At 32.2% G+C, this 16581-nt stretch overlaps 1 protein-coding gene and 1 long non-coding RNA gene across 3 annotated transcripts in view; one reads left to right on the top strand and one right to left on the bottom strand.

Moving 5' to 3' along the window:
- DPP10 (dipeptidyl peptidase like 10) overlaps nucleotides 1-16381 on the top strand; it is a 1029304-nt gene extending 1012923 nt beyond the window's left edge. The window contains exons 22-26 of the mRNA XM_074215016.1: nucleotides 7346-7445; nucleotides 7687-7745; nucleotides 7856-7928; nucleotides 11474-11547; nucleotides 14227-16381. Of these exons, the coding sequence (XP_074071117.1) occupies nucleotides 7346-7445; nucleotides 7687-7745; nucleotides 7856-7928; nucleotides 11474-11547; nucleotides 14227-14364 (444 nt within the window). The 3' untranslated portion in view covers nucleotides 14365-16381. The remainder of the gene's footprint in view (nucleotides 1-7345; nucleotides 7446-7686; nucleotides 7746-7855; nucleotides 7929-11473; nucleotides 11548-14226) is intronic.
- LOC141507407 (uncharacterized) overlaps nucleotides 1-16581 on the bottom strand; it is a 99439-nt gene that overhangs the window by 45523 nt on the left and 37335 nt on the right. The window lies entirely within an intron of this gene.

The raw sequence follows: 16581 nt of genomic DNA, 5'->3' as shown, positions 1-16581 counted from the left end.
GAAATTATCATATGAAGAAAATGTACTAAATAATCTTAATTAGATAAATGTAAATTAAAGCAATTGAGATACCACCTTTCTCCTATCAGATAAACTAAAGTAACAGAAAAGGGAAATCATAGATCTTGGGGGGGAAATATCAGGAAAACTGGGGCACTAATGCATTACTCGTGGAGTTGTCAACTAATCTAACAATTCTGGAGAACAATTGGGAACTATGCCCAAGAGCTACAAAACTGTGCTTATTTTTTTGATCTAACAATGCCACTATTAGGACTGGATCCCCCCAAAAAATCATAAAAAGGGGAGAAGACTCACATGTGTGAAAATATTTATAGCAGCTCCTTTTGTGCTTGCAAAGAATTGATGTTTCTCCTTTGTTCTAGAAGAAGGCCCTGACCTTAGGGGAGGTGATGCCATTACAAGTACATGAATCAGATTTTGAATGAGGGAATATTGTAATAAGTTACCAGTTTCACTTTCTCCTCCAGAACCATTTGGATTCCAGTAATATATGAATAAAGATTACTAGAGATGATCCTGGATGCAAGGCAATTAGAGTTAAGGGACTTGTGATCACACAGTTAGTAAGCATCAAATATCTGAGGCTGGATTTGAACTCCCATATTCCTGACTCCAAGGCCAGGGCTCTATCCTCTGTGCCAATGAGCTGCCCTGTAGCCAAAGAATTAGAAATTAAGGGGATGCCCATCAACTGGGGAATGGCTTAAGAAGTTATGATATGTGAATTGTAAGGGAATACTTTTGCTCTATATGAAATGATAAGTAGGAAGATTTCAGGAAAAAAACAACTGGAAAGTCTACATGAGTGATACTGACTTAAGTGAGCATGACTAGGAGAATATTGTAAATAGTGACATAAATTTGTAATAATCGATTATGATAGATTTAGCTCTTATCAATAATACAATGATCAAAGATATTTCTAAAGGAGTTGTGTTGAAAAATGACATCTAAAGAGACTCCCTAAAATGATAAGGTATCCTCACCAAGTTTTAACCTGTTGGAAATAAATATGTGTTAATCTCAGAGCTTGTGCTTTCAAGGACAAGCATTAACAGAGATTTTTACCTAAATAAAGAGTAAAAACAGAATTAGGTTAATAAGCACATTTACTGATCTTTCTCTAAGTTACCAACTTTGCCAGTGGGCATGGGGACAGAGGATCTAATTGAAGAGCCAACTGTCATCCTTAAATAGCCTTGTGCATTAGAAGGCATGATCTGAAACATTATCTCCACCTTTGTCAAATCAAAGAATAGTATAACTTCCCAGTGTAAGATGGGGAGAAAGCAAGGCAAGAGGCAGTGGAAACTTTCCAGGAAGAGACATGGGTTAATAGAGAGAGCTGAATGGCCTCTTGATGGGTTTAAGAAAATAAGTCATTGTACTACTAATAATTAGGGGAGTGACAAACTATTCAATTGCTAAATTGACATATTTAAAGATATCTAAGTGAAAGTTGGACCTCACCTTTCTATTCTCTTACTTGAGCTAATTGAAAAAGGAAGCTTTATGCAAAAGTTGAATTTCCAACAAATTATTTTACAAGAATATGTTTTATATATATTTCAAAATTCATTGTTCACAAATCTAAATGCAAATCAAAGCATAGTATTTTCACTGTTTAGTTGTTTTTGTTTTTTCTGATTTTTCTTTTATTCTGATTCTACTTTCACAGCATGACAAATATAGAAATATATAGCATGATCAGATTGCTTTCTTTCTTGGGGAGAAGGGGTAGGGAGAGGGATGGAGAAAATTTTACAAAAATGAATGTTGAAATCTATCTCTACATAGAATTGGAAAAAACAACATGGCTAAAAACAATTAAAGTATATTTTATGTATAAGTACTTTAAAATTTATAAAATGCTTCCTAAATCACTCTTATCTTAGGATAAGAAGCATTATTAATCCTATTTTAAAGATGAAGAGCTAAAGTATATTTAATCTGAGAGATAAAGAATCTTTGAATAGCTATACTATTGTTCTCACCTACATCTCCTGACTCCAAGTGCATCATTATTTCTACTATACTATTTTATTCAAGGGAGAGGAGGTGAATGAGAATAATAGAGGACCAGGGAAGTTAGTGGAGTGACTAATCAAACAGTTGATAAATTATAGAAAATTCAAGAATTATTAAAGCTACAAAAGTAACTTTTTTCAAATTTATAGATTAGGTTATTGGTATTCATACGAATGCAACAGAGATAAGTAAAAGATGTCTTTTTTCCTTTTTTTCCTTCTTGATTAGTTTGTCATATAAAGCACAGAAGTGTTTAGATTTTTTTATTAAGTTGAAATTAATTAGAGGAGGAAGGAGTGGAAGTATTAGGACTCATCTGTTTATAAGTTTCTCAAAAATCTTTTGAACAAATTTGAAATGTTATTTTAAGTTAAGCATTTTTTGAAGAACCTGTTATATAGCTCTCAATTTGCTAGATGTGGTATACAAAGACAAAAATTAAAAATTCCCCCAGCCTAAGGGAGCTCACATTCTACTGGTAGAAAAATATTATTTACATAAATTAATACTGGGGGCAGCTAGATGGTGCAGTGGATAGAGCATCTGCCCTGGAGTAAGGAGGACCTGAGTTTAAATGTAGCCTCAGACACTTAATAATTGCCTTGAGCAAGCCACAACCCCATTGCCTTAAATTAAAAAAAAAATTAAAAATAAATAAATAATAAATGAATAATAAATAAAGATGGAGGAATCAGAGAGAAAAGCATTAAGGCTGATGGAATTGAGGAAAATCTTATAGACAGTGTCAGTTAAAAGAAGTTTCAAGAATTCCAGGGAACATTTCACTTAAATCATTTAGAGTACCATATATTTAATGCTGCCTGTATTCTTATCAAATTGTAATTCAATATTTTTATACTTTGCTAATATTAAATTTATCAATAGATAATTTTCAAAGCTAATGATGTTTGTACTTCATTTTTGAAAAAGACCATGACATCATAGGAGATGATGCCATGACAACCATATAAATTGGATTTGAGTTTGGGGGTGCTATGCTGAGTCACTCACCTCACTTTCTCCTCCAGAGTCATCTGGATCTAGGGTCCAGATATGAATCAGGATGATTGGAGTTAGCCCTGAATGCAAGGGGGAGTTAGCCCTGAATGCAAGGCAATCAAAGTTAAGTGACTTAAGTAACACAGCTAGTTAGTCTGAGGCTAGATTCAAACTCCTGTCCTTCTGACTCCAAAGTCAGTATTCTATCCACTGTGTCATCTAGCTAACCTATCCTCATCAAGTTACTAAATAATTTTGATATAACTGACCATATCTTGAAAGGCAGTATGATATAACAGCCTTAGACTTAGAATACTTAGGTTCAAGTCCTGCCAGTGACACCTTTTAGATGTCTGACCCCAGGCAGATAGTCTCAGTGTCCCAAGCAATTCTTTAAGACTAAGTTACCCCTCTGAACTTGATGAAGGAAGTTTCCACACTGGGAATTCCCTGCAGGATTGAAATCATAAGTTCAGATCCAAAATAACAAAATGATTATCTCATTAAGATCATTAGACTCTTGTAATAAAAATAAGTAGATGAAAATTAATCTTGTTCATATCATGAAATTCAATCAACAAGCATTTGTTAAGTTTGTACTCTGTACAGGCCTTAGGTACAAAAATAAAAAAATGAAATTATCCCTGCCCCCAAGAAGCTTCCATTCTAACTGTAAATACAAAAGTAATGCAAGGAGAGCTGTTGCTTGGAGGATCAGTAATGTACTTATGTAGAAGACTATACTCCAAATGAATTTTGGAGGAAACAAACTATTGTATGAAGCAGAGGTGAAGACAACCAGGACAATGACCTGGAGAAAGAAGATGGGATGTGTAGTCTAGGAGCAGCCAGAAGACAGTGGCTACATTGTAGAGGGCTTTGTAGAGCTGGATATTAGTGTGCAAATCTTGGAAGGGTGACACAGAAATATCCAGAATTGAAGGGAATTCAGGTTTATACATATTTGGCACCTAATATCTCCTGGTTGAATTAATGAATCACATCAGGGAAATTGGAAAGTATTTTGGTGATCTCAAAACACTGAATACCACTATGCCTTTGGGATCACAAAGCACAGAACACATTCACTAAATAAGTGAAGTGTCTATGAAATACTAGGCACTAGATTTAAATTGTCTTAGGAAGACTGAAGATCAGCTGGCAGGAGAAGATACCAGACATTGAAGTTCTTTCTCAAACTAAATTGCCAAACATTCAAACATTCCTACAGAGATCACAACTAGAATGGACTGACATGTTGTTCATGGTCAAATAGGCCATTTTACAAAGAACTCACACAGGGCAAGTGCTCACAGGGAGGTCAGAAGAAGTGATACAGGGACACTCTGAAGATCCCTCTTTTTTCTAGTTTTGAGTTCCTTCTAAGCAGGGAATATTTTAATTATTTTGTTTGGTTGTTTCTTTTACTACTTTTCTTTGTATTCATGGACCTTTCTTAGCACAGTATCTGACATTTTAGAGTTGCTTAATAAATACTTGCTGACTGGTCTCTACTCACCAGGTGCTCCTGAGAGAGGCTCAATCAAACAATCACTACAGGACGTAGCTTAGGGCTGAATAAATATTGGATTACAATTAAAATTCACAATTGTTGAATTTTATATGGAATTTTGGAGTTTATAAAGTACTATTCTCAAAACAGTGTTATCAAGCATGTAGCAAAAGTAGTGGTAATGAAACTGAATATCATAAAGGTAGAATGATTTAATAGCATATGTCAAAAAGGAGACCATCCCAAATTATTTGGGAAATTCACAGGGACAGTAAAGTATCATTCAAATGAATATGTTGGGCCACTTCTTATAGTTGAGTAAATCGTTTTCATAAAGAAATCCTCTGGATGGCTTTCTAGACAATAATTTATCAAATCTCTATCAATTCACTCTGATCAGTGAGTAAACAGCAGAACTTGCACAGTGAAAGTAGTTTGACTATATTTGCTTATTTCAATCCCTTATAAACTTAACTAAGATCATGTATTCATAGTCACACATTGCTGAAACATACACAAGAATACAGTATTTCATTTTATTCTATCTATTGGCTTCTAATAACAAATAACATTTGATTCAACTGAGTAAAATGAAGCCATGAAATCTCTCCTAAAATGAGGTGTCTTCCTCACCTATGTTAAAATTATTTAAGATTTCTTGAGAGGCTATAAAAAAGATAATTATGTTCAATGCTTATATTATTGAAACTAAATAAGGCATGAAATGATTCTACTCAATATATTTAACCAGGGATTTATTTTGCTCCAACTCTTTATAAGGGCCTACTAGATACTGGTGATAAAAATAAAAAAAATACATTAATTGCTAATTAGAATCTTACATTCTTCTGAGAGATAAAGTATCTGCAGAGATAAGTAAATACTTGGTAGTTTGAGAATCAAGAGAGAATGAAATCCTTAGCATTCAGGAAAGATATGGAAGGTAACCTATGATCCAAACCTTGAAAAAGATTACTTGAAAATGTTGGCTAACACTGTCACATAGATTATGGTGTATTTAATCCAAATACACACACACACACACACACACACACACACACAAACACACACTGAAGCTTTGCAGATATTTCTACTTAAAGAGTGCATGAACAAAAATGAAATAGAATATTAAATTTTATGCGAGATAAAAAGGTTTATGGGTAAGTAAATAGAAAGTAATAGAGATTTAATTTCACAAAGAATACTCAAAACTAGTGACAGTGGGGAAGTGGGAGGAGGGAAGTCAAAAACTTTTCCACATAGGAGATAGTACTTTAGTTATGATTTACAGAAAGCTTGTGATTCTTTGATGTAGAGGCAAGGAGGATATCTCTAATCTCATGAAAATCCATAAATAAGTAAATATACTTTTGATGGAATAATATGTACATTAAACATGTTTGCTAATCATTTTCAAGCCTATGTAAATGGTATAGTAAATAAAAATTTATTTCAAAATGTCCTAGAATTAATTGCTGCTTTGTCATATTTTTCCTCAACTTGAAGTCTCCTAACAAATTACTTATATCAAAGGGGTACTTGAGTTTTTTAATGTTCAGAAAAGATTCTTATTTATTGATCTACTGTAAGACTATCAGTGCTTTGATTATTTTTCTATAAAGGATTCATGGTTAGAGTAAGGCCCAGATAAGGAACACTCATAATGATAAATATGGAGGAGTAATAATATATACTCCTGGAGGAAATACTTTCACCAATGAAATCATTATTCCATCAAAATATTATCAACTAAAATAATCAAATTAAGATGTACATGAATAGTTGGTGTTTGGGCAGTTGTCCAAATGGTTATTGCAACTTCATCGCAATCAAATATAGACTTTAAAAGGAATTCTTTTGCCAAGATGAAAAGAAATAAAGATAGTATTTTGAAGTCCAAAAATTTGTACTAGTTTTAATGTAGCTAAGATACTATAACAAAAATTCCAATTTAAGTATCTGTGAATATAATTCTATTCACCAATATTATATATTTCTATATTTAATAAATACAAATATGCAATGTGGGATGCAAAGCAATATCACAAATATATATATATATATATATATATATATATATATATATATATTTTAAATTGCCAAAACTCTTATATAAACTAAATCTGCATTTTTTGTCAAAAATTTTACCTTATTAACCTACAAAACTAGGAAAAGATTAGGATGAATAATGAATCCCCTGAAATATTGCAGTAAGGCTATAAGTCACTGTTCAGAGCCTCAGAGGAGTTCTTTGGCAATGACTTTTATCTACACAGTTTATGTGTTACATTAAGAAGGAAACTTCATCACTTTATATTCACAATTCATTCTTTTTTTACTCCAAATTTCCTTATCTAAATTTTTCAGTCATCATAATCAGCAGATGAGTCTCTGAAAACCTACTGGCTACTTCCTAAAATCAAAGTCAGCCCCCAAAGCAGAAAGAGATTTGTCACTGCTTCTAAAATATATAAAAACATTTAATAGAATTGATTAAATTAACTTAATGATTAAAAGTCTACTACCACGTAGATAACTTTCAAAATGTGATAAAAAATATTCAATGTATAACATAGCTATTTCAGAAAATCTTTTAATATAATTATAATATAAAGATTGCTCTGTACAAAGTAGTTTGCTTGGAAGGGGGATGAGGAATAAGAGGAGATGGAGTATATGACTTCTCGATGTCATTTCTAGTTCTTCAATTCTCTCTTTTATGAAATTGCTCAAAAATGATACATGCAATTGAAATATAAAATCTATTATTTGACTTCCTAGGGATATGGTGGATATATTGCATCAATGATCTTGAAATCTGATGAAAGATTTTTTAAATGTGGATCTGTGGTGGCACCAATTACAGACATGAAATTATACGGTAAATATCTCCTACAGTGTTATCTCATAGGAAATAATTAAGTTTGATAAAATCTTGATGAAATATAGATCAATTGAGTTTCATGATTATGGATTATGAGACCCTGTTTCCAGCTGCTTAGCATTCCTCTGATTTAACCAAATTCACCAAGTGTAAAAATCAAAAGTTAACTCTAGAGTGAAGATTACAAGATAAGATAGATCCTAATTCATTCTTTCATTCTTATCTCCCTTTCTGATAGCTTCAGCTTTTGCTGAAAGGTACCTAGGCTTGCCATCTAAGGAAGAAAGTACTTACCAAGTAAGTTATTTGCAAGCAGGAAGATAAAATGATGGATTTTGTACTGAAAATTCATTCATTTTGCATACATAATGCATACATCCATATGTATGTATTTTTTTTTCTTACAGGCATCCAGTGTCCTACACAATATTCACAACTTAAAGGAAGAAAATTTATTAATAATTCATGGGACTGCTGATAGTAAGTATTTCACTGGCTATTGCTGCTTTATGGTTATAAACTTCATACTAGTAGGTCTATTCGTGGGGGTCATCGAAGGAGAATTAGGAAATATTCAGAACAGGAGGTCAAAGGTCTAGGTCATAGTGGTAGTAAGAGCAGGTGGATAAAGAGAGGAAAAAAGAGAAGGAGAGGGAAAGGAAAAGAGGAGTGTGCATAGACCCTTATCTCACACCTTATGCCAAAATAAGATCAAAAAGGGTAAAGGATTTAGACATAAAGGGTGACACCACAGATAAATAAATAGACAAAGAAATACTCTATCAGATCTATGGAAAGGGGATACATTGATGACAAACAAGAATTAGAGTACATTATAAAGTGCAAAATGAATGATTTTGATTAAATTAAATTTAAAAGTTTTTGCACTAATAAAATCACTGTTGCCAAAATTTTAAAAGAAGCAGAAAGCTGGGAAATAATCCTCACAACTAGAAATTCTGATAAAAGTCTTATTTCTAAAATATAGAGAATTGAATCACATTTATAAAGTTACCAGTCATTCCCCAATTGATAGTCAAAGGATATGAATAGTTAGTTTTCAAATGAAGAAATTAAAGATATATGTATATATATATATGTATATAATCATATGAAAATATGTTCCAAATCACTATTGATAAAAAAAATGCAAATTAAAACTTCACATCTATCAGACTGACCAGGATGAGAAAAAAGGAAAATAATCAATGCTGGATAGGTTGTGGGAGGTTTGGGTTGTGAAGAAATCTAACCTTTCTGGAGAACAATATGGAACTATGCCCAAAGAGCAATAAAAGTGTTCATTCCCTTTAACCCAGCAATTCCAATGCTAGACTTATAGAAATCATTAAAAATGTAGGAAAAGTACCATATGTTCAAAAAATATTCACAGCAACTTTTTTTGTAGTGGCAAAGAATTGGAAATTGAGGGGATGCCCATCAATTGGGGAATAGTTATGATACTAGGGGCAGCTAGGTGGCACAGTTGATAGAGCCCTGGTCCTGGAGTCAGGAGGATCTGAGTTCAAATCCAGCATCAGACACTTAATAACTATGTGACCTTGGGCAAGTCACTTAACCCCATTGCCTCTCCAAAACAATCAAAACAAGTTATGATACATGTATACTGTGGAATATTATTGTTCTATAAGAAACCATAAATAGTAAGACTCTAGAGAAATATCATGGAATGACTTTACAGAATCTGATGCTGAACAACAGGAGTAGAACCAAAAGAAAAATGTACACATCAACAAAAATATTGTGAGATGATCAGTCTTCATGGAAGCAGCTCCTCTCAGCATTTGAGAGCTAGGACAACCCTATTAGACAGGCTATGGACAATGTTATCCCCATCCAGAGGAAGAAAAACAAAACAAAAACAAAAACAACCCTTCAGAATCTTATGAACACTTTATAAAAGTTGTCTCTCATGTAATCTTTTCCTCTTAATCCTAATTTCTCTTACCAAAAATAACTAATCTGTAAAACGTGTTTGACAAAAATATGTTATGTACAATATTAACCTGACTAGTCATCACTAAGGGAAGGGGGATGGAAAGGGAGGGTGGAAGGAAATTTTGTAACTTAAAAATATACATGTGCCTATGGATGAAAAAATATTAAAAAAGAGAAGAAAAGAGGAGTGTGGGAGCAAGAAAGGCAGAGAGACAAGATATTCCTGAACTAAATTAAAATAACTTCAACATTTTAAACATATCTCATTTAGAATCTCAGCATGGAATAAGTGAAAATTCCATTCGAAAGCTAAATGTGAGAACTTGTTAAAACTTGATCATGCTTTTTGAGATTTAGAGTTGGGAGATATTGGTTCAAACCCAGGCTTTACTTATTAAAACCTTTGAGACATTCTTACAAAGTCACTTAACCTCTCTGGGCCATATTAAGTTCATTTGCCCAATGACCTTCATGATTCCCTTCAGCTGTGAATCTTTGATCCTATGAGCCTTACCATTTTATTTTAAAGGAAGAATATTAAATGCAAAGAGGAGCAAGAATTCTCCATTAAATATTATTAAGGATAGGACCACAATTCAATCTTCCTGACATTTTCAGCTTAGTGCTCTTTTTCTTACCAATTCAAAATTAATTTACCCATTTTCTCCCTATGAGGCAGATTTGTAAAGTGGAAAGTGGACCACATTTGATACCTGTGGACCTGTGTTCAGATTCTGGCTCAATTAATTCACCTCAGAAAAATCATGTGACCTTTTAGGACTTGTGTTTCTGTATTGATAAAATGAATGCATGAGAGTAAATGAAATGACCTTGAAAGACTTTCCAGCTCTAAGTTATGGTCCTATAATATTAATCAGAAATTGTTTAAAAAGATCCCATGCATGAATGAGTATATATATATATATATATATATATATATATATATGTATATGTATATGTATATATACATATAATATGTATGCACACACACATATACACACAGATGCATTGTAGGCTTGTAAAGACACACACACATACACACACACACACACTGCTACAGAAAGATAGAGGGAGAATCTTTCAGAGGGAAAGAGAGCTGAATAAACTCACATTGCTCTTTAGTGTAATAAATTATAGAGGTGTCAGGGGCAGCCAAGTAGCACAATGAATAGAGACTAGCCCTGGATTCAGGAGGGCATGAGTTCAAATCCAGCCTCAGACACATAATATTTATTTAGCTGTTTGACCTTAAGTCACTTAACTCCATTGCCTTTCAAAAATTAAAAAAAAAATTATAGATATGTCAAAGAGCTTAATATATAAATATGGCTGCATTTTCTCCTCCTCTACTAGTAGAATGTAAGTTACCTTAGGGAAAGGAATACTTTTTTAAGATCTCTGGCACTGAATAGTATGTCTCATGGATAGTTGTCACTTAGTAAATGTTTGCTGGATTGAACCAGCATATTAGCATATTGCAGAATTATAAAATCATTTAAGAAATAAGGATAATCTTTCAATTTTAGTTATTTTTATATTGCACAATATAGGAATAACCAAGATAAGCCCTACTAAATATTTAGTCCTGAATAATAGAAAGTTTACTATGCATTCTCCATAAGGGGGGTTCTTTTTCATTTAAAACAATAATGCAGGAGGCTTTGATCTAAATGAGGCTGAGATCTAGTAATCCTATGAAAAGTAATAGGAACCTAGATATGCTTGGTTAATACTGAGAAAAACATATGCTGTGTTAAATATTTTAGTTGGGTTTTAAAATATTGTGTGTAATTGTAAATGATAAATGAAATGAAGTAGCAAATCAAGAATACCAAGCACTGACTACAGAAGGATGACTATAGCAGCTGTATTCTTTTATAAGTCACAAGTCAAAGATCACTCCCCTAGATATGAAAATACAAGAATCATGCATTTTAGATGTGACAAATAAGGATATGTAAAAGCTAAGTTCAAAGAACAGAGGATCTCTAATGATACGAGCCTTTGCCCAGGAAACTATGCTGTCTCTAATGCATTATATATCTATATGTTTTTTCATTTTGCAGCAAAAGTTCATTTTCAACACTCTGCAGAATTAATCAAGCATTTAATAAAAGTTGGAGTGAATTATACTATGCAGGTGAGATAAACCTACAGACAAATTCAATTTCCTAAATGTGATATCTTTCAATTATTTTCCAGCTATAATGTTTACCTTTCTAAGCATGTTTGGATGGTTCCTTGATCATTACTGGACTTTCATAATTTGATAAGCCCTTTAAATGTAGAAGGATCATTTGGATACTCCAAGTTCATTAAGAAGTACAGTTATTAAATTGAGCTGCATGGTTCCTTTTAGTCATTTGTATATAAATAGACCTGCATTCCAATGAATGCATTTCTTTTCTATCAAGCAATACTTTTCATGGAACATAACAATAAAATTCAGGGAGCTGTCAAGAGAGGAGAGATCATGGGCTATAGTGAATCAGGAATTTTGATACTTTTATTATTTGAAGAAACATTCTTTTTGTAGATGTCATTACTCGCTCCTCTGATACAAATTGCAACTACTCTATGACACAGAAATTGTGAAAGTGTTATGTAAAAAGTTGTTATAAGTCAATATATTCATAAACCAAGACCAACGTGGTGATTAGTGTCTCCAAATAAGCTTTTAAAATGAGAGTAAAGTAACTGAGTTTATAACTGAAAATGTTCCAACTTAATGAAACTTGATAAAAATTATATTCTACTTACCAAACTTTTAAGAACCCAGGATTGTCTTTATGGCATAATGAGATATCAGATTAAATTTTAATATAAATTGAATGCTTTTTTGTCTTGATTATTCTTATTTGAAATTTACTACTAAAATAAAAATACATTTCACAGATGATTTAAAAAATGTTATTTTTATTGCTTCTATTTTCTTTCTATAGTCTACATCTTTAAAGTAGTATTGTATTCTTCTAGAGTTATTTTGGGATTCAAAGAGAACTGGATTCAGGTCCTTTCATTGTTACTGATTATTTTTATTACCTGAGGTAACTTCTTTAGAATTCAGTTTCTTCAGCTTTAAAGCAAGGAAATTAGAAGCTGAACTCCAAGGTTCTTTCCACCACTTATATTGTGGTCATATGATCCTTTCAACTCTGAATCTAAGATTGCATTAACCAGGGATATTTCTACTACAATGAAATATTGAAAAAAAAAAAAAACACCCTTGCTATTTTTCTCAATGTTGCCTATCTTTATTTATGAAAGGATTGGAATGGTCCATAACTAAAGAGTCATAATTTGAATCATATTTTGACACTTTCACAGTATACATTCCTATAGCATGCATTTTCTATAGTTTGTCAATAAAAATCCTGGCTTGAAATGAGTGACCATAACACTTTTCAGAGAGTTCAGCCTTTACAAACTTGTGAGGTGAAGGATCTCTCTATATAAAATTCTCATTCTGAATGTATTGTAATTATGATTTATAATTGTATTTTACTTAATGAAAATACTATCATTTTGATATAATTTCATTTCCAATAATGATTCTAGATCCAGAAGGCTTAGCCTGGGATAAATCACTGGGTTTCAATAAATTTGGATGAGAAAAATAGAACTTAATATTTTCTAACTTTTAATTAAAATTTGACATTTTCTTCTACTGGGAATTCAAGCAACTTTATTTAGGAGTCCATGGAATTTACCAAGAGTTCTAGAAGGGTTCAGAGAACAAAAAGGTTAAGAAGTCTACTTGTGATCACACAAAGCAACTTCAAAATTACAGGATCAAATAGTCACAAAAAAAGGAATAGAGAGAGAGCAAAGGAATGCTAGAAGATACTTCTTGGCAATATAGTGTCTCTAAGATCACTTCCACCTAAAAAATCTTAACTCATAATTTTATTATCTGTTCAGACTATGAATAATTTTGTGTGGGGCCATTTACTTATCAGTTTGGTCTTTCTGCCTTTTCTTTCCTCAGTTCTTTTAAAAGATCACAAGAACTATGCTATTTAGTTTTGCTTTCCTTTTTGTCTTTCCTGCCATTCTTTTCTCACCAGTCTAAAGTAACAATTTTGTGGTAAAGTTGAAGGGGTGAAGACAATGTCATAATGTAGTTTTAAAGGGAGCATCCTGGTACTGTTAAAAAAAAAACTGATTGAAATCAGTGACCTTGGATTTGAATCCTTCCTGAGATGTTTATTATGTGGCAAGTCATTTCTCACTTAAACTTTGATTTTCACTTTTGTAAAATGAGTGAATTGAACTAAATGTTCTAAGCAATCCTTTCCAGTTCTTTCTATGATCCTATGAATGATTTTTCATTTTATTCCTTGCTATTAACTATTCTAAAAGACTTAAAAAGAACAGTTATACAAAGAAACAAAGAAAAAATAACCAAATCTTTTAATGACTCCAATATTAATCATTATGTGTGCTTTGAAGGTTCAGTGAAGCTTTGAGAAAATATCATTCTTTCAGATAATATATATAGTACTTTTCTGCTTAATAATTATATAAGTATGTAGCATAATTATCATAATTCCTATTTTATAGATAAAGAAACCAGTTCAAGAAAGGGGAATTAACTTGTCCTGATATCATGGAACATAGATGTCAGAGGGAAAACCTGAATCCAGATCTTCTGACTCAAAATCCACTGTTCTCTCCATTTTATCATGTTGCCTCTCAATAGAACACAATACTCCATGACTACAGTCCAACAGATCTATAAATATTTAGAAAGTTTGGAAAAAGTGGAGATTTAACTCACTTAACCTGTCATTTTTATATTCTTTTCCTTTTTTTTTAGGTCTATCCAGATGAAGGCCATAATATTGCATCAGAGAAGAGCAAATATCATCTTTACAGCACAATCCTCAGATTCTTCAGTGATTGTTTAAAGGAAGAAGTGCCAGTGTTACCACAGGAACCTGAAGAAGATGAATAGAAGGAACCATATTTATACAGAACTGAAGGAGATTTTGAGGTTCAATGAAACCGAAACATGACTGTAATATTGCAGATTCTGCAGAGGTTCAAGGGCAGCTAAAGGAGAAGACACTGGAACAGCACACTCAAGAGACATTGAGCTAATAAACTGGAATTTGAATACAAAAGTCCAAACATACTGTGTTGTCAAGGTGACAAAATCTTTCCCTTTGTGGAAGGTCAAGCGTGGGTTACTGTTTACTGGAAGAAATTAGTTTTGCATAAAAGTAGGGGTAGTGCATGTTTTCTTCTGTTTCCTCCCTATTTGTTCTGTAAGTAGGAACTCTCATTTTAATTTTGATAGTCACTTTCATCTTTGCATCTAATGCACAACCTATCTTAAATATGACAGTCGCTGATCTCCCAAGGGTGAGCTGCAAGCTAACACTTTACTGTAATGTTACAATAAGTGCAATTTCTTCACTGTCTATTATTACGCATAAGAAAAAAAACATTCACTTAATAAAGGACACAATATTTTATGTAGTTTCTGTTTCAAAGAAACATATTGGGTGGGTCAAATCACTTTAGGTAGACCACACTCAATATAAATATTTTCCAAATTTAAGTCATTTGCTAGCAGATCACATATCTCTACACAATGCATAAGCCTATGGATACATATGAATACATGTATGTGAAAATGAAGATCTCCCTATTTTTCACTGTAAAATTACTCTAAAGCTATCAGGTTTTTATGGAAGTACAACAGTGACTCTTTTACAACTAGAATGGATGCATTGTTTAACAAGCCAAATATGACAATATATGTATACATATACTTATCTATATTTCCCCAATTCAAATTCTAGCTATTGTTTCCGCACAGAATGTTTGGATTGTGTTTGGTATTGGTTTCAGTGGTTAATAGTTTTCTAGTTGCACTTTAATTTTTGAATATACCTTGTCAAATGTAAATTAGGTACATAAATATTAAATTATAGTTTCAGATAAAGGAATTTTGTTAACAATGCCATGCTACTGAGTACTACTTTGCTCTCCTAAAAAAAGGAAGTTTTGAATAGCTGGTTTTTAAGACTCAAATTTTGTCAGAACAGAAACAGCTCTGATTTTCATTGTGGAAAGCATATGACTGGAACAGTCAATTTGCCAGTTCTTATTTAGTATTCCATGCTTTCCCATTAAGTCTGTTACTATTTAATTTAAACCCTGCTGGTAAGACTGAGACATGAAATATTTTTCATTCATTGACAAAGTAGTTCATAACAGGTGATATTGCTATTTAATTTGAGTGGAAGGAACAAAATTGCATCAATTCATTTGGTTATAATGCCTTAGAATGAAAATAATTGGCAGTACAAAATAAACAAAAAAGTAAACTTAAGTCCTGAGGCTATTAACTCTGCTGACTTAAGTTAAATATAGCTTTTGTTCCACTTAACTTTAGATAATTTCCACTAGATAACAGAGTATTGAACCTACTAAAGGATTCAGACACAAGAAGGTGGTACAATGTGTTTTTTTAAAACCTTGATATATGCTGGATCTGCATGATGAGATAATATCTGGAAAGGAAAGTGAAAAGTGCAATCAATTGTCTTTTTTTTCTTCTTAAATTAGATACTTGGTATTTGGAACTATCTAGATTGTATAGAAAACTATGCTGATGATCAACTGAATTGTTCTCTTTCCATCTGAATACTTCAGAACTATTATAGACACTGCCCTAGTGCATTCACTTCTGCATTACAGAGTTATATGGAAACCTCTGTCTCCAAATGCCCATTACAGGTTTCCTTCAAGAAACTAAAGAAATGGGTTTTTTTTTTTACAAAGTAAGTTGTACTGTTTAAAGAAGAAAGTTTTGCATATTTTATTAAGATGGAAAGTTCTTTTTAGGCTGAATTGAGATTCACCTGAAGCTTTTTAATCAATATTTTAATCTTCAACCACCAGAGTTTTTTATGATGCAAATAACTAAGCTGTCTGAAAGATGTCGTTTTATTGGAAGTCTATTTGAGTAACATTTAAAAGTATTTACCTTTTACTGTTTAGCATTTCTCTTGTTTTATTATTATCAATGTTTATCTATTTTTCAATTAATTTAATACAGTTTCTAATGTGCAATGACATCTTGTCTGGAAGCCACTTTGACCTCAAGCACTCAATACACCTAAAAGAGTGACATACTATTAACCAAGAAATAATAAGATGC

Source organism: Macrotis lagotis, chromosome 1 (genome assembly GCF_037893015.1).
Source record: "Macrotis lagotis isolate mMagLag1 chromosome 1, bilby.v1.9.chrom.fasta, whole genome shotgun sequence".
In the NCBI taxonomy this organism is placed as follows: domain Eukaryota; kingdom Metazoa; phylum Chordata; class Mammalia; order Peramelemorphia; family Peramelidae; genus Macrotis; species Macrotis lagotis.
Note: the sequence above shows the minus strand (reverse complement) of the source record. Positions and strands in the feature narration are given on the sequence as shown.